The sequence below is a fragment of the Cucurbita maxima genome, unplaced genomic scaffold, assembly GCF_002738345.1.
Source record: "Cucurbita maxima cultivar Rimu unplaced genomic scaffold, Cmax_1.0 Cma_Scf00007, whole genome shotgun sequence".
In the NCBI taxonomy this organism is placed as follows: domain Eukaryota; kingdom Viridiplantae; phylum Streptophyta; class Magnoliopsida; order Cucurbitales; family Cucurbitaceae; genus Cucurbita; species Cucurbita maxima.
Genome location: NW_019272023.1, coordinates 476,473 through 490,920, shown reverse-complemented (window position 1 = coordinate 490,920; position 14,448 = coordinate 476,473). Strand labels below are relative to the sequence as shown.

The 14,448-nt window shown below is 37.2% G+C and overlaps 3 protein-coding genes across 3 annotated transcripts in view; 2 read left to right on the top strand and 1 right to left on the bottom strand.

Moving 5' to 3' along the window:
• The window catches only part of LOC111482045 (PRA1 family protein A1-like), a 5,588-nt gene extending 1,782 nt beyond the window's left edge, over positions 1 to 3,806 (bottom strand). The window contains exons 1-7 of the mRNA XM_023127675.1: positions 3,359 to 3,806; positions 2,779 to 2,819; positions 2,600 to 2,678; positions 1,301 to 1,387; positions 1,136 to 1,224; positions 865 to 936; positions 660 to 777 (exon numbers count right to left, since the gene is read on the bottom strand). Of these exons, the coding sequence (XP_022983443.1) occupies positions 674 to 777; positions 865 to 936; positions 1,136 to 1,224; positions 1,301 to 1,387; positions 2,600 to 2,678; positions 2,779 to 2,819; positions 3,359 to 3,516 (630 nt within the window). The 5' untranslated portion in view covers positions 3,517 to 3,806 and the 3' untranslated portion in view covers positions 660 to 673. The remainder of the gene's footprint in view (positions 1 to 659; positions 778 to 864; positions 937 to 1,135; positions 1,225 to 1,300; positions 1,388 to 2,599; positions 2,679 to 2,778; positions 2,820 to 3,358) is intronic.
• Positions 3,807 to 4,152: 346 nt separating this feature from the next.
• LOC111481943 (serine/threonine-protein kinase ATG1c-like) lies at positions 4,153 to 10,463 on the top strand. The gene is made up of 13 exons (XM_023127561.1): positions 4,153 to 4,629; positions 5,298 to 5,418; positions 5,514 to 5,572; positions 5,855 to 5,919; positions 6,232 to 6,325; positions 6,448 to 6,528; positions 6,625 to 6,733; positions 7,198 to 7,270; positions 7,352 to 7,728; positions 7,834 to 8,183; positions 8,966 to 9,260; positions 9,688 to 9,758; positions 9,917 to 10,463. The coding sequence occupies exons 1-13, from the start codon at positions 4,387 to 4,389 to the stop codon at positions 10,130 to 10,132; spliced, it is 2,154 nt and encodes a 717-aa protein (XP_022983329.1). The 5' UTR covers positions 4,153 to 4,386; the 3' UTR covers positions 10,133 to 10,463.
• An 896-nt stretch (positions 10,464 to 11,359) lies between these two features.
• Positions 11,360 to 14,145, top strand: LOC111482161 (putative receptor protein kinase ZmPK1). Its single transcript, XM_023127837.1, has one exon. It carries the CDS (start codon positions 11,686 to 11,688, stop codon positions 14,107 to 14,109), a length of 2,424 nt encoding a protein of 807 aa, XP_022983605.1. The 5' UTR covers positions 11,360 to 11,685; the 3' UTR covers positions 14,110 to 14,145.
• Positions 14,146 to 14,448: the final 303 nt, after the last annotated feature.

Here is a 14,448-nt window from a genome sequence, read left to right as displayed (position 1 = left end):
AAAAAAAAAAAAAAAAAAAAAAAACAGAGATTTATAAATATTCTAATTCATACTACAAAACCGTTTCATTTTTGTTAAAATTAAAACACGTATGGTATAACATAATATAAATTATGACATTTATTTTACAAAATTTATAACATTAAAATGTTATTTATTAATTAATAGTATTTAAGATTCAACTAAATAGTTAGTCGGGAACTACAACTTTGTTTATTTTTGAGTTCATGTGAGGGTAAACCATATGAGCAATACAAAAATTAGGAACTACCATTTTTTTACCATTTATAAATTTATTGCTAAACACACTTAGACCAACTCTTAAATTGAGATTCAATTTCTATATCAACCCTAAAAAACATGTTCAGAAACACTTAAAACATGGAATATAACATTTTTTTTCCCTTTTCCATTGAATCCCTAGTTCATTTTATTTTATTTTATTGTTTTTGTATCACAAAGCAATTACACCCTAGACTTCCCAGTGTTCAAATTCCCATAATCACCCCTCAATATAAGAAACCCGAGAACAATTCCTTGTTGAAATTAACAACATAAAATTAATAACATGCACCCTTCGAGATGCATTAGAAGTAACAAAAGAAAAAGGGTAGGACATCAGTATGGCACATATAAGAACGAAGGCAGAATATACTCACATTGTAACAGGTGACTACAGTTCACTATAATTGCGCCAAACAGCACGGAATTCCTCACGGAATGTGTTCAGACGTGCTTTCAAGTTAGGTGTTCTGAAGCTTGCATGAAGCAAAGTGGCTGAAAATTTTGTTGGGGGGTTGAGAAAATCAACCATAAAGTATAAGACGGAAAAAAAAAACAGATTTTTATATAAAGCCTACATACCAAGAAGTCCAAAGGCAAGCGACCAAAGTACAGTCAACAGACCGCAAGAAATGAACCAGAGCATGAAACTCACTACATCAGATGAGGAAAAAAATCAGAAAACGTAGAGCACAAAAGATATATCATGCTAAAAATCAAATTCAAAAGAAAATAAAAAGTTCGATCGAAAGATGCACTCCAAGATAATTTCAGTACTTAAAAACATAGATGAAGTGGGCCCTCTAAATTCATATGTGAAAGTACACCGACAATAGGTAAAAAGTATCTTTACCAGAAGAGAACACCAAGACAAAAACCCATCGAGGACGTCCGCATATATATATTGCTCTTTTAGCTGATGGGCGTCCACGGATAACAGGCCTGAAAAATTATTTAACAAATATGAAATCTATAGTGATGACTAATTGTATTCATGGAAATTGAGGAAGATACATACGTAAGAGGAGGTCTCATCTTTGCAGCCATATGTGGAGAGAATTGTCGAACAGTTCTGGTTACTTTCTCACTGAATGTGCCTGCAAAACTGTGGTAAAAAAATGATGAAAAAAACTTGGCAGTCCCAACAAATTTCACCTGGAATTAAAACAAAGGATCCATGCACCTCACTATATTATCTACATTCTAACACGTGATTCCATGATCAAAGGATACAAAGAAAATAATAATACATTAGCATAAATTTTGTATCTGCATATCTTGCAACTCTGGATAACAAGTGTAATTAAGAAGTCTAAAATGTCCATTAACAAGTTGAGGTTATTAACAAGCTACATCTACTATTTTTAGAGTTTTGAAGCTTGAATTTGTTGATGCATTTAGGAACAAATGATTGGACCGGAAAATCCCAATTGCAAATATATGGAAAGGTATGAGGAACAATTGATATTTCAAAGTAGGATGGAAAGAGATATCAATATTCAGACCTGCTGTGAAAATAAATAATAAAAATTAACAATAAGTATTGTTGATAATATGGCCAAGGGTAAAGATGCCCGAGTAACAGTTATTTTGGAATGTACTCGTTGTGTTCGAAACGGTGTTAATAAGGAATCCGTGGGGATTTCCAGATATATTACTCAAAAGAATCGACACAATACGCCTAGTCGATTGGAATTGAGAAAATTCTGTCCCCGTTGTTACAAACATAATCATGGGGAGATAAAGAAATAGATCGAACCAATCGTCTGTGTGTCACCCTTTTCCAATCCAAGGAAGATGCAAAATTACATATATTAAACATATTTTAGATTTAAATATAAACAAACCAAATCCTATTTCTTAATTCTAAATTATTTTAGATCTGATCGAAATAGGATTTTCGGGATAAGGAATAAACAAACCATGGATAAATCCAAGAGACTCCTTAAATCCAAACGATCTTTTCGTAGGGGTTTGCCCCCGATTCAATCGGGGGATCGAATTGATTATAGAAACATGAGTTTAATTAGTCGATTTATTAGTGAACAAGGAAAAATATTATCTAGACGGGTAAATATTATCGGGGGATCGAATTGATTAGTTAAATGTTTTTAGGAACTATTTTATTAAACCCTTATGCTAGTTGTAGGAAGGTCAAAAGAGCAACTTTAGAAGTAACTATAATCGTGAAAACGACACGAAGTATAAAGATAGCTAACTCCGTGTAAGGAAACTTAAGGCCAAAGAATAAACAACTTTCCCATCACAAGAAAGGCTAATAATATTTATTATCTACAGTGTGTGGCTATCAGCTCACCTGTCATTCAGAAAAGCAATGCTAAGTGCTGTGAGAGAAGCAGCAACAATAGCAAGTGGCCTTCGTAGAAAACCCAAGGCTGTGATCAAGAATACACACTTGATGAAAAACTGTACGAATTTTAAAACAATAAAAAGAAATGTACACAAATAAATGCAGATATAAGAAAGTTTACTCACCAAGAATGAAAACAATCATAATGAAATAGTTGGTTCGGTAACTGCAAATGCAAGAAATTAAGATTCCAAATTAGTAGGATGAACGAGGCACTGCATCGCAACCAGTTTATAAATGAAATGACGTGATATAGATTTCAGCTTGTTTGCCTAACAAGTAAATTAAAATAAGCCATGATCAACTATTTGGGACACATTACGACATGATTTCCTAGGAAAGCTGAAGGAAATAAAAGAAGCAACGCATATATAGATTTCAACTTGTTTGCATAACATGTAAATTCAATAACTCAAACAGTCGAGCCTACAACGTCATATAACTTGATTTTGCCTTTTTACAAATTGAACATCGCGTAATCATGTTCCATTTCGCTTTCAGAGCATATAGCTCCGTGTGGACTGGATTCGTGAAAGCCGAACTAAACCGATATGTAATACGTTACAATCAGAAGCACCTCGTAGTGTGAATCAGCCTCACTTAAGCAACCATGACTCTCAGCGAAAATTGATGCCAAAATTTCATACATATATATACATAAAGAAATGATTAACTCGAATAAATTGTAGGAGAAAGTCATCGTACTAATAGAGATTGCACTTGAGGCGGCTGTTCCACTTGGCGGAAGATCGGGGGAAAGTGAACCTGGCGAAGAACTCGGAGATAGGCCGAGGAGGCGATGACCAATCGACCTCTCGAAGCGCATCGATCAGATCTTCAGCAGTAACGTTGCCCCAATCCATGGCTGCCTATCTCAACTTAGCGAAATGGGGAGATGATCTGATTCTGAGTTGCAAATGAGAGCGTAAACCCTAAAAGAATGAAGGAAAGAAACTTTTGGCCTCTGAAACTTCTCGAGACTATAGAGAAGGCAATTCGATTTTGGACCGCAATAAAAAAAGAGGGGAAAAAATCGCAGCGTATTTCGTTCTTCTTCACCAAGAGATGCACATGAAATGAAACCCACGAGGTTAAGACATTGTAGGCATAAGCCAAGAGAAACCGCGCGCGCAAAAAAATTGCAGCGATGAAGTATGATATACCAAATCCCGGGTTCGAACCGTAGACTTCCCAATAACTTTATGTATTGATTAAAAAACTCGAAAATATTATTTAATAAACCTTTCGGATTTTTACTAATAAAGTCCTAAAAAAATAAATATTCCAATATTTAATTCTCCAGTTTCTGCCTGTTTGTTTTATTTGCCAACTCCTTTTAATATATATGTGCGTGTGTATTTAAAAAAGGCGCCATCAATCGAGGAATTCGCTGATCACAGCGATGACCAGCAGTTAAAAAAATACCAAATCCCGCGTTAAAAAAAAAAAAAAAAACAGAATTATTACACGCCAAATTAATCACCAATTATTGTCTGCTTATGCTTTAAACAAAGCCTCAAATTCAATCATCTACCCCTTTCTCTCTCTCTCTTTCTCTCTCTCTTTCTCGCTCTAGCCCCACGTTTCATTTCAAACTTCGAATTTGATTTCATCCATTTGGAAACCCGTGCACGGTTCTTCAAATTTCATCTTCGAGCTGAATCTTCGGTTGCTGGGAGGAGTTTTATTCGGGTCTCGAGTATTGGGATTTGAATCTGCTAGGGCTTGGCCGAATGGCTCATTCCACGGGGAGAACTCGGGTGGTGGCGGATTATCTGGTTGGTCGGCAAATTGGCTCCGGATCATTCTCGGTGGTGTGGCATGCGAGACATCGAGTTCACGGAACGGAGGTGGCGATCAAGGAAATTTCCATGACCCGGCTCAGTAAGAAATTGCAGGATAGTCTCATGTCCGAAATCTTTATCTTGAAGAGGATTAATCATCCTAATATCATCCGATTGTATGATATTATAGAGGTTAGTGTTTAGTTCTTTAAGTTCTATGTGTTGATGCTTAGAAAAATTTAGATGGAGTTGAGAATTTTATGTTTTACTCTGCATTTGTTCTCGAATTTGTGGGATAAGAGAAGCTCTAGATAACATTTCAAGGATAAGAAAAAGTTTTTCACCAGAATGCGCTTGGTTTTTGTTGACGTTTAGTTCTTCTAAGCACATTATACTGAGAAAGGCTGGTCATGTTTGGGGTTATAATTTAACTTAACGGCTGATATAGAAGGCAGACAGCTGCTTAGGATTTTCGGAAAGTTGCCGGCGTACACTGTTGTTTATGAACCTTTGCGATGCACAATGTTTTGCCTGCTAATTAAACTTCATGGATTTGGTGGGAACTGTTTTATTTTTTCAACTTGATCAGCTTCCTCGCTTTATGGGTGGAATACGAAGAAATTTCTTGGCTGAGTGGATTTAGTGTGGGTTAAAAGGTCTGGAGGGTTCAATGTATAATCATTTGTTGGGAGTTAGTATTATTTTTTTTTTTCCACTTGTTGAATCAGGTCATGCAATCTTACATGGAACATTATGGTTTTCTTTTCTTATTTGTTATCTGGGGGAGGATTTGGAGTGGAATTCGTAGGAATTGGTGATTTCTGAGCCCTTCGCAATCTTCATCAGTTACCTCCATTCAGGTTCCTGGGAAGATACATCTGGTATTGGAGTACTGCAAAGGTGGTGACCTTTCTTTTTACATTCAGCAGCGCCATGGAAGAATCCCTGAAGCAATTGCTAAGCACTTCTTGCAGCAGCTTGGTACGTTTAACACCACCCCCCCGGTTTGGGGAGGGGTTGTGTGATTTTTACATCTTCCTTGAAGTATTAGTAAGATATATTCTTGTGAATGGCAGCGGCTGGCTTAAAAATCCTTCGTGACAACAATCTTATACACAGAGATCTTAAACCTCAGGTAAGCCGTTTAGTAAACTCCATTTTAAAGTTTTGTTGGGCTTGTGCATATCATAGCAAGACAACAAACAGCAAGCTAGCCTTGTGGAATGCTCGATGGTTTTTCTATATGAATAAAAGGACGAGTGGTATATATTATTTCCAAATGTCCAATCTCTATGTCGCATAGTTTTGTTTCTCAATAAATATTCAGCACGTTTGTAGATTTCTGATGGGCGAGTATGCTGTTAATTGTTCTATTTTGACATGCCTCGCCTTTTTGTTTTGTTTTTTTGGGGTGCAGAATCTCCTGCTTTCTGCAAGTGACGACAATTCAGTTTTGAAGATTGCTGATTTTGGATTTGCAAGGTAGAACGGATTCTTCCCCTATTTACCCTCTGCAGATTTATCTAAAATGGAACTATGTCATGTTTTTGTACTGCTCATATTCACATTCAGAAGAGCAAGTGAAAGATAGTTGTGAATATCTGTTATCAGTTTCCACCAGAGAAGTACTTCACTTCTCATCAAGTTAAAGATTGTAGCTTAAACTAATTTTGGTATTTAAGTTTGTGATTGGTAATGAAAGTTTCAACCCATTGAAACTTATTATATCCATGTCAAAGTATTCTCCTATGACCCTTTCATTTGAGACCTATGTTCTACAATTTCTTTTGCTAGATCTCTGCAACCTAGAGGACTTGCAGAAACCTTGTGTGGCTCACCACTTTACATGGCTCCAGAGATCATGCAACTCCAGAAGTATGATGCTAAGGTAATGCCTATGCGTTTGCATACTTTTTTTTTAATGTTTTTTTCTAATAAAAAAAGAAAAGATAAGAACAGTCATTATATGTAATCAAACTTCATTCTATTAACTGTGAACTCCATACGCAGGCAGATCTCTGGAGTGTTGGTGCTATATTATTTCAGCTCGTAACAGGAAGAACTCCATTCACAGGAAACAACCAAATACAGGTACAGTTAGTTTTATGTTTTTTTTTTTTGCATGCCTAGAGTGTTCATTATTACCACGGACGATCTCATACTATATTTTTATTATGAATCTGGCAGCTGCTCCAGAACATTGTCAAATCAACTGAATTACATTTCCCTTCAGATATAAATGACTTGAGTTTTGACTGCAAGGATTTGTGCAGGAAATTACTGCGTCGAAATCCAGGTATAAAGTTGCTTGAAAATTTTATTCTCTGATCTTTTACTGCATTGCCACATCTTGGGTTATGGCATCTGAAGAACGAATGAGTGCCGCAGTATGATGAAATATCTCTCTTTCCATACAAAAGAAATAGAGTATGACGTGAATTTAGCTCTCACTTTTCGTAAATTTCCTCAATATGCCTGCCTGGATTCTCCCACTTTTATTGCCTACAATTCCCTCCAGTTACCAGCTTCTTGGTAGCTCTAGAAGAATTTTCTCGACTTATGTTTTTTGGAAAGGAAATGTGCAATCTTATTTAAACATCAGTGGCATGAGTGTAATTCTTTTTTGTTTGTACATTGATTTGATGGAATTACATTCTTACAATTTGTACTACTTACCTTTATTTATGCTAAGCTCCTATTAACTTCGTAAGATTTCTTCTCATTTTAGTTCTATTCCGTTCATTGTCATTTTATATGCAGTGGAGAGATTGACATTTGAAGAATTTTTTAAGCACCCCTTTGTGTGGGCTAATCAACCTGATGAATCGCTGAGGTAAATAAGCAAAGATCTCCATTTTTTTCAATCTATGTTTATGTTATCAAAATAATAGAATTTAAATCCATATGCTTACAGAAGTAAGAGGTCATCGAGATTACTGGATGAATTTCCTTTTTCAGAATCCGATCCTGCTAGTATTATGGAGGAAAATTCACAAGATGATTATCTACCTTTCTCTTTAGACGATGATTCTAGTGGTCCTGAAGGAAGTCCATCCTCTGTGAGGAGGAGGTCGTCAATGAAGTCTACTTATGGATTTTCCCCAGATAAAAAGGTTGATAGAGGGACCGGAGATACTACTTCCAGATACGGCAGCATTCCAGATAAAATGGAAAGTACTACTCTGATTTTGGATACTCGCGTTCAGTTGGAAAGAGATGTACACTCCGCTAGAAGTCAGAATGGTGCATCAAGATCTGCAAACACACTATCGGTGAATAATCGGCCTAGAGGTATGAAGTATATATTTCCTCATCCCCTTTATGGGATTTAGCTGTCTAGATCCAGAATGTCTTACCATTGCCTCTTCCCCTTATGTTCTATTTCCTCAATCACAGTTATGGATTCACCGGATTTGATTGATCAAGATTATGTTATTGTGTCTGGACCCCCCATGGATGACACCTCATCTACCTTGGCAAGTGCTTCCAAACCAATCCCTTCTCGCAAATCACAGAGTCCTCCTCAATCATCAATAAGGTTAGGTACTGCAGTGACTGCACCAATGCCTATCATTGGCAAAGCTACTACTAGCAGCTACCGAATGGGAAGCTTGGGAAGTCAAAGTTCTGCTCCAGGGTCAATGGATATAGAAGACACTTTGGAACAGCCATCTGCGAATTGCAGGGCAAGGGTCAAGTCATTGCAGCAGTCTGCATCTACCATTACAGAATTAGTGAAGGAGAAGGTAAGTTGATTTCAAATTGCTGCAACTAATTTCTTTCTTTTACCATCCAGTTATGAAATCTGAGAGATGGTTTCTTTTCTGTTTGGAGGGCGGCGGGGAGAAAAATAAGATATCTAACTATATGAGCTATTATAAACAAAGAGTGGAGTGGAAAGGTTTTTCTTCATTTACATTGTTTTTCTCTCATAGAGGACGCATCTTTTGGAGCCAGACTTTATTTTTCAGTTTCCTGGTCATGACTGGAGGAAGAAAGTACTCAACGTACCAAATATATGAGTTTTTTTAAGAGCAATGTGATCAATGAGTGGAGTGAAAGGTTATTCCATTTATATTTGGTCTCTCTCTTATAGAGAACGTATCTTGTAGTTCACGCTATTTTTCAGTCTCCTGCTTAAGACTGGAGGACGCAAATACCTAATGTCCAAAATTGTTACAAAATATCATGTTTCTACCGGTTTCTTTACAAATTTCCTCATGTATTTCTGCTTGTCATGCCAAGCGACTCTCTCGTTCTTTTTCATAATTTCACGCATGAGTAATTAGAATTAATAGTTAAGAAAATAGTAAAGTATTATTCTGTTCCTTACTTACGATAGATGCTAAGTACTTCTATCATTACGTTGCATTATTGTTGGATTAGTATTCAAATAAATATCTTTTATTTTTCTTTCTTGGATATGCCTATATGCGTATTGTCACCTTATATCATGTAATACTGAAATATAATTAAAAATACTACATTATGGCATAAGAAACTTACAGTGTCATATTTCTTTACAAAGATCACTGCGGGTAGACAGCTGGAAGCATTCTCGATTCAGCTTGTTATTCTTGCAATCTGGAAAAAAGCTCTGGACATATGCCATACACAGGCTGCTTCAGCTTTAGAAGGAAGTCCAGGCCAAGGCTCTGCAGAATTTAGGAGAAGCCTCAGCAAGAAGCAAGGAAGTTCTCTTGGGAAGGAATCTCATCTCATTGTTAACTCGCATCAGCCAGTGGATATCTCTTCTCAAGTTGAGAGGGAGTTTCTTCGGGAAGTTGAATATGCTGAAGAACTTGCCAAGATTGTTGAGCCCGGTAAGTTTTCGACTGAAATTTTCCTACTGATACTGTAAGGATCTTATAGAATTGCATTTCATTTGCCAGCACTTGCAGTTAGCTGATCTAATATTCAGACAAAACAACCTTACAGAACACCCAAAAAGCCCCCCACCCACCCGACACACACGCTCCAACCATAAATAAACCTAACATAGCCATAAACATCCAACCTTGACAAATGCCAGCGGCAGCCTTCCACTATGGAGTTGCCAAGTGCAATGTGTGCCTTCCAGAATTAATTGGAAAGTGCAGATCTTATGTATGTCTTCTGTAACAGCTGCATACCAGAGACTCAATTTGTCCCCGATCTGCTATGATTTGTTATTGATCTTAATATTGCAAGCATATATAGGAGTGATATCAAGAGAGACAGCTCACTTCGTTTTGTTACCTATGATTACAGGTAATACAGAAATGCCAGATGCGATAGAGACAGTATTTCAATCAGCCCTAGCTTTTGGGAGGCATGGAGGCGTGAGTACTCCTATTCCTAGTGTGCATGAATTTTGGATCATCAGTTGTGCTGTCTAACCTGTAGAATATCAATAACGTTGCTATTATGACAATATCACTCTGTTACTTTGTTAGTAAGTGTTGACTGATTTCTGGATGTAATGTGATGATTGGCACAGGTTGAGGAGCTTATGGGTGAAATGGAAACTGCAGCTGCCTTGTATTCAAAAGCTGCACAATTACTGGTTTTCCTTCTCGTGGAAGCACCATCTCTCATTCTAAACCCACCATTTTCACTTACAAATTCAGACCGATACAGGCTGCGAAGTTACATTGATATTCTTAATAACAGACAGGGTTACTTAAGGTCTCAACGATTAGCTCTTTTGAAGTGAGAGAGTCAACAAGGCCCTCCCTGAAAAAAGAAGCCAAAAACTTCGATTCTGTTCAGCAACGAGCACTGTGTCGTGTAAAATCATTTCTCTGTACAGTACAGTCGAAACACTATTGACTATTCTTTGAGTGACAGGGAGGAGGTGGGGGCTGTGTTTCTTCGGGTGATTGGATCTGTGCTAGACTGTAACACAACGCTCTTGACAATTGTATTAGTGCCATAAAGTATGGTATTCACATTTATTTTATCTGTCTCGGCTGCCGTGTGGTAACATAACTTCACAGAAACTTCAATTTCAACACTTGTTGTCTAAATTATAAAAATATTTATGAACTTTTCAGTTTGTTTCGTCTTGGGATTTTTTTCCCAGTAATTATTTATAATTAACCTCGTGCAGATTTGTTGATTTGTGTAATTTTTAAATATTTGTGTGACTCATAATTGGAGTACTTTATTGATGAAATAAGATAAAGATGATATTAGACTAATTGTATAACTCGTCGTTTCATTAAATACGATGCAATACACATAAAAAATATTAAAATATTATTTTAGTTCCTATACTTTTGTTTTTCAGTTTAGAAAAATCTTAATTTTAGTTCTCAAAATTTGTTAAATATTAATGATCGTTGTCAGCAAGAAATAAATATAATCTTATAATTTATTAAAGAAACGCTGACAATGACTATTTAAACAAAATAATAATAAAATGGCTGCACGAACTAATTTTTAAAATTCATTGAACTCACAAAGACTAAAATTAGGCAAGTAAAAGACAAAAATAAAACGAAATTAAATATTTATTTTGACATATTATTTAATAAAGATGTTTTAAATCGTGCAAAATGCAGGAAGGAATTTCCTTTCTCATATTTTATTAAATAAGTTTTTTCCTATTTTATTCTTACTCTACTTTTGAATCCTAGTCAAATAATTTTTTTTTTTTTTTTTTAAAAATATTGTTTTAGCGTTCGAAATTATGATTAAAATTTTCATATTTTTTTTAAGCCGCCACGTTTCTAAAAAAAATAAGTTTACATATTTAAAAACTCTCGGCCTAATAATCTCATTTATGTACCAACAGATGTTCTTACTATAATAATAATAATAATAATAATAATATATCCATCAAGTGGATCATCAAGTTGGAGAAAAAATAATAATTTTTCTCTGACAAGTTGAACCGATTTTCAAGTTCTTGTTTTTCAATCTCAGTCTTTGAAGGGGAGAAATCATTAATAGTATTTTGCAAACAGAAAACTAAAAATCCCCCAAACTTATTCCGTAGAAGGGATTGAAACATGACTAAACCTGATGAAGGGGCAAGTTCTTCTGTAAAAGATGATGTTCCAAACATAATTACTCAGACTCGCCAGCCATGTCTGACGTTGGACCTCAAATTATTATTGGTTTTAACTTTTGGCGATTCATGGCGGCCAATGGCGTTGACCCCAACATGGCCAACCTCCCACTCTTAGAACAACATATCTCTGCTAAATCTTCCCTCAATACATTAAATCCCCTCTCCCAAATTAGCTTCTCAAAGCGACCACAATGTTTGTTTCTTTTCTGTGGATTTCTTCGGTACTTCTTGCATCTTCCAGCGCTTGGGCGGCGGCGCCGGTTGGGTTGCAGAGTCTGACTCCCGGAAACTCCATAGCCGTTGAGGACGAGAATCAGTTCTTAATTTCCCCAAATGGAACCTTTTCATCTGGGTTTTATCGCGTGGGCAACAATTCTTATTGCTATTCAATATGGTACACAAATAGCTTCGACAAAACTGTGGTATGGATGGCCAACAGAGACAAACCGGTTAACGGAGAGAAATCCAGACTGACCCTCAACGTCAATTCCAATTTGGTTCTCACCGATGCAGACGGCACCGTGGTTTGGTCCAGCGACACTGTTTCCGGTGGCAATATTCAACTCCGACTTCTCGAAACTGGAAATCTCGTAGTGATGAATCAATCTCAGAGTTTCATTTGGCAGAGCTTTGATTTCCCCACCGACACTCTGCTTCCAGAGCAGCGGTTTCTGAAGACATCAACTTTAATTTCAATGCAAAATCGAGGTATATATTTATCCGGCTTTTACTACTTCAAATTCAACGACTACAATATCTTGAATCTCTTATACAACACCCCTTCACTTTCCGGTATTTATTGGCCTGATACCATGGTAACGGTTTTCGTGAATGGTCGATCTCCGTATAACAGCTCTAGAATTGCAATTCTAAACAAAATGGGAGGCTTTGAATCGAGTGACAATTTCAAATTCAACGCTACCGATTATGGGTTGGGTCCCAAGAGGAGATTGACGGTTGATTTTGATGGGGTTTTGAGATTGTATAGCCTCGATGAATCAACAGGCAACTGGACCATCTCCTGGCTTCCTTCCGGTGCGCGTATAGATGCTTGTATGGTTCATGGGTTATGTGGGGACTACGGTATTTGCGAATATAACCCATTACCGGCTTGTTCCTGTCCTCCCGGTTTCACTAGAAATGATCCTTCGGATTGGACTAAAGGGTGCAGACCCCTTCTGAATTTGACTTGCGGTTCCACTAATTCTTCCAAAGAAATGGATTTCATCGCCCTTCCTAATACGGATTACTTCGGGCATGATTGGGCTTATAGGCAAGAAATATCCCTCGAAACGTGTAGGGATTTGTGCCTTAGTAGCTGCGAGTGCACTGGATTTGGATATGCACTCGATGGCACGGGACAATGTTATCCCAAAAGCGCTCTTCGTAATGGGTATCGAAAGCCCGATACGATTGTGCTAATGTTTATTAAGACCAGGAAAGGCGAGCCGTCATTGAGGCAGCAAATTTCGACAAGTGATTTGGATTGCTCGGGCTCACAGACTGTTTTGGGAGCAGATCATTTGTATGCAGAGGACAGTAATAAGTTTCGTTATATAGGGTTGTTACTTGGAGTGGTGGTTACCGTTGGGATTAGTGAGCTCGTTTTTGTTGGATTCGGGTGGTGGAATGTGTTTCGGAAGCGGGTAAATGAGGAATTGGTTAACATGGGTTACATTGTATTGGCCATGGGGTTCAAGAGATTCTCGTATGCTGAATTAAAGAGAGCCACCAAGAACTTCAAGCAAGAGATTGGGAAAGGAGGGTTTGGAACGGTTTACAAGGGAGAGTTGGATGATGGAAGGGTTGTGGCGGTGAAGAGATTGGAAGGCGTTTTACAAGGCGATGCAGAGTTTTGGGCAGAAGTGAGCATCATTGGAAAGATCAACCATAAGAATTTGGTGAAATTGTGGGGTTTTTGCGCTGAGAAACAGCATAAGATGTTGGTTTATGAGTATGTGCAAAATGGGTCTTTGGACAAACATGTATTCTCGGATTCATCCCAAGCGTTGGGATTGGAGCAGCGATACGAGATTGCCGTTGGAACAGCGAAGGGGTTGTCATATTTGCATGAAGAATGTCTTGAGTGGGTTCTTCACTGCGACGTGAAGCCTCAAAACATACTTCTTGACGAAGCTTTGGAGTCGAAAGTTGCTGATTTCGGAATGTCGAAGCTGTTTCGAGAGATCAATGAGAGTGGATTCTCGAAGGTGAGAGGGACGAGGGGTTATTTAGCTCCGGAGTGGATGATGAACCTGAAAATTGATGCGAAAGCAGACGTTTACAGCTACGGGATTGTCGTGTTGGAGCTGCTGAGTGGAAAAAACGCATACGGGTTTCAATCGTCCAGCGTTGGCAACGATGGTGGAAGCAGCACAGATTTGGTGAAATGGATAATGAAAGTTGCAGACAAAGGTGAGGTGGAGAAGGTGATGGATCCAAGGTTGAAGGTGGAAGACAAGCAAAGCAAGAAGAAGATAGAAACACTGTTGAAAGTGGCTCTGCTGTGTGTGAAGGAAGATCGAAACCAGAGGCCTGCAATGAGCAGAGTTGTAGAGCTCCTAACTGGCTACGAAGAACCCACCCCAGATCTTTATGATCCAAAATTTTATTAATTACCTTGAAGGTCCAAATCCCCACCTTAAAATTGTGAAGAATAATAATAATTTAATTTTCTTTTATAGCTATGTAACCACATTTAGTTTGTGATTAAGTAGTGAGATAAAATTGTAAAAATATTTAAAGGCAAATCTAGAATTTACATATCATTATTTTTTTAGTTTAAAACAAAAGGAAATTTTGGAATTGTAGATGAAGACGAATAAGAAAAATAAATGGACAGAGGATAGCATGGAAGCTAGATTTTTAAGCATCATTAATCGTGACATAAAGTTTTTTTTTTTTTTTTTTTTTTTTTTTTTTTTTTTTTTTTTTTTTTTTTTTTTTTTTTTTTT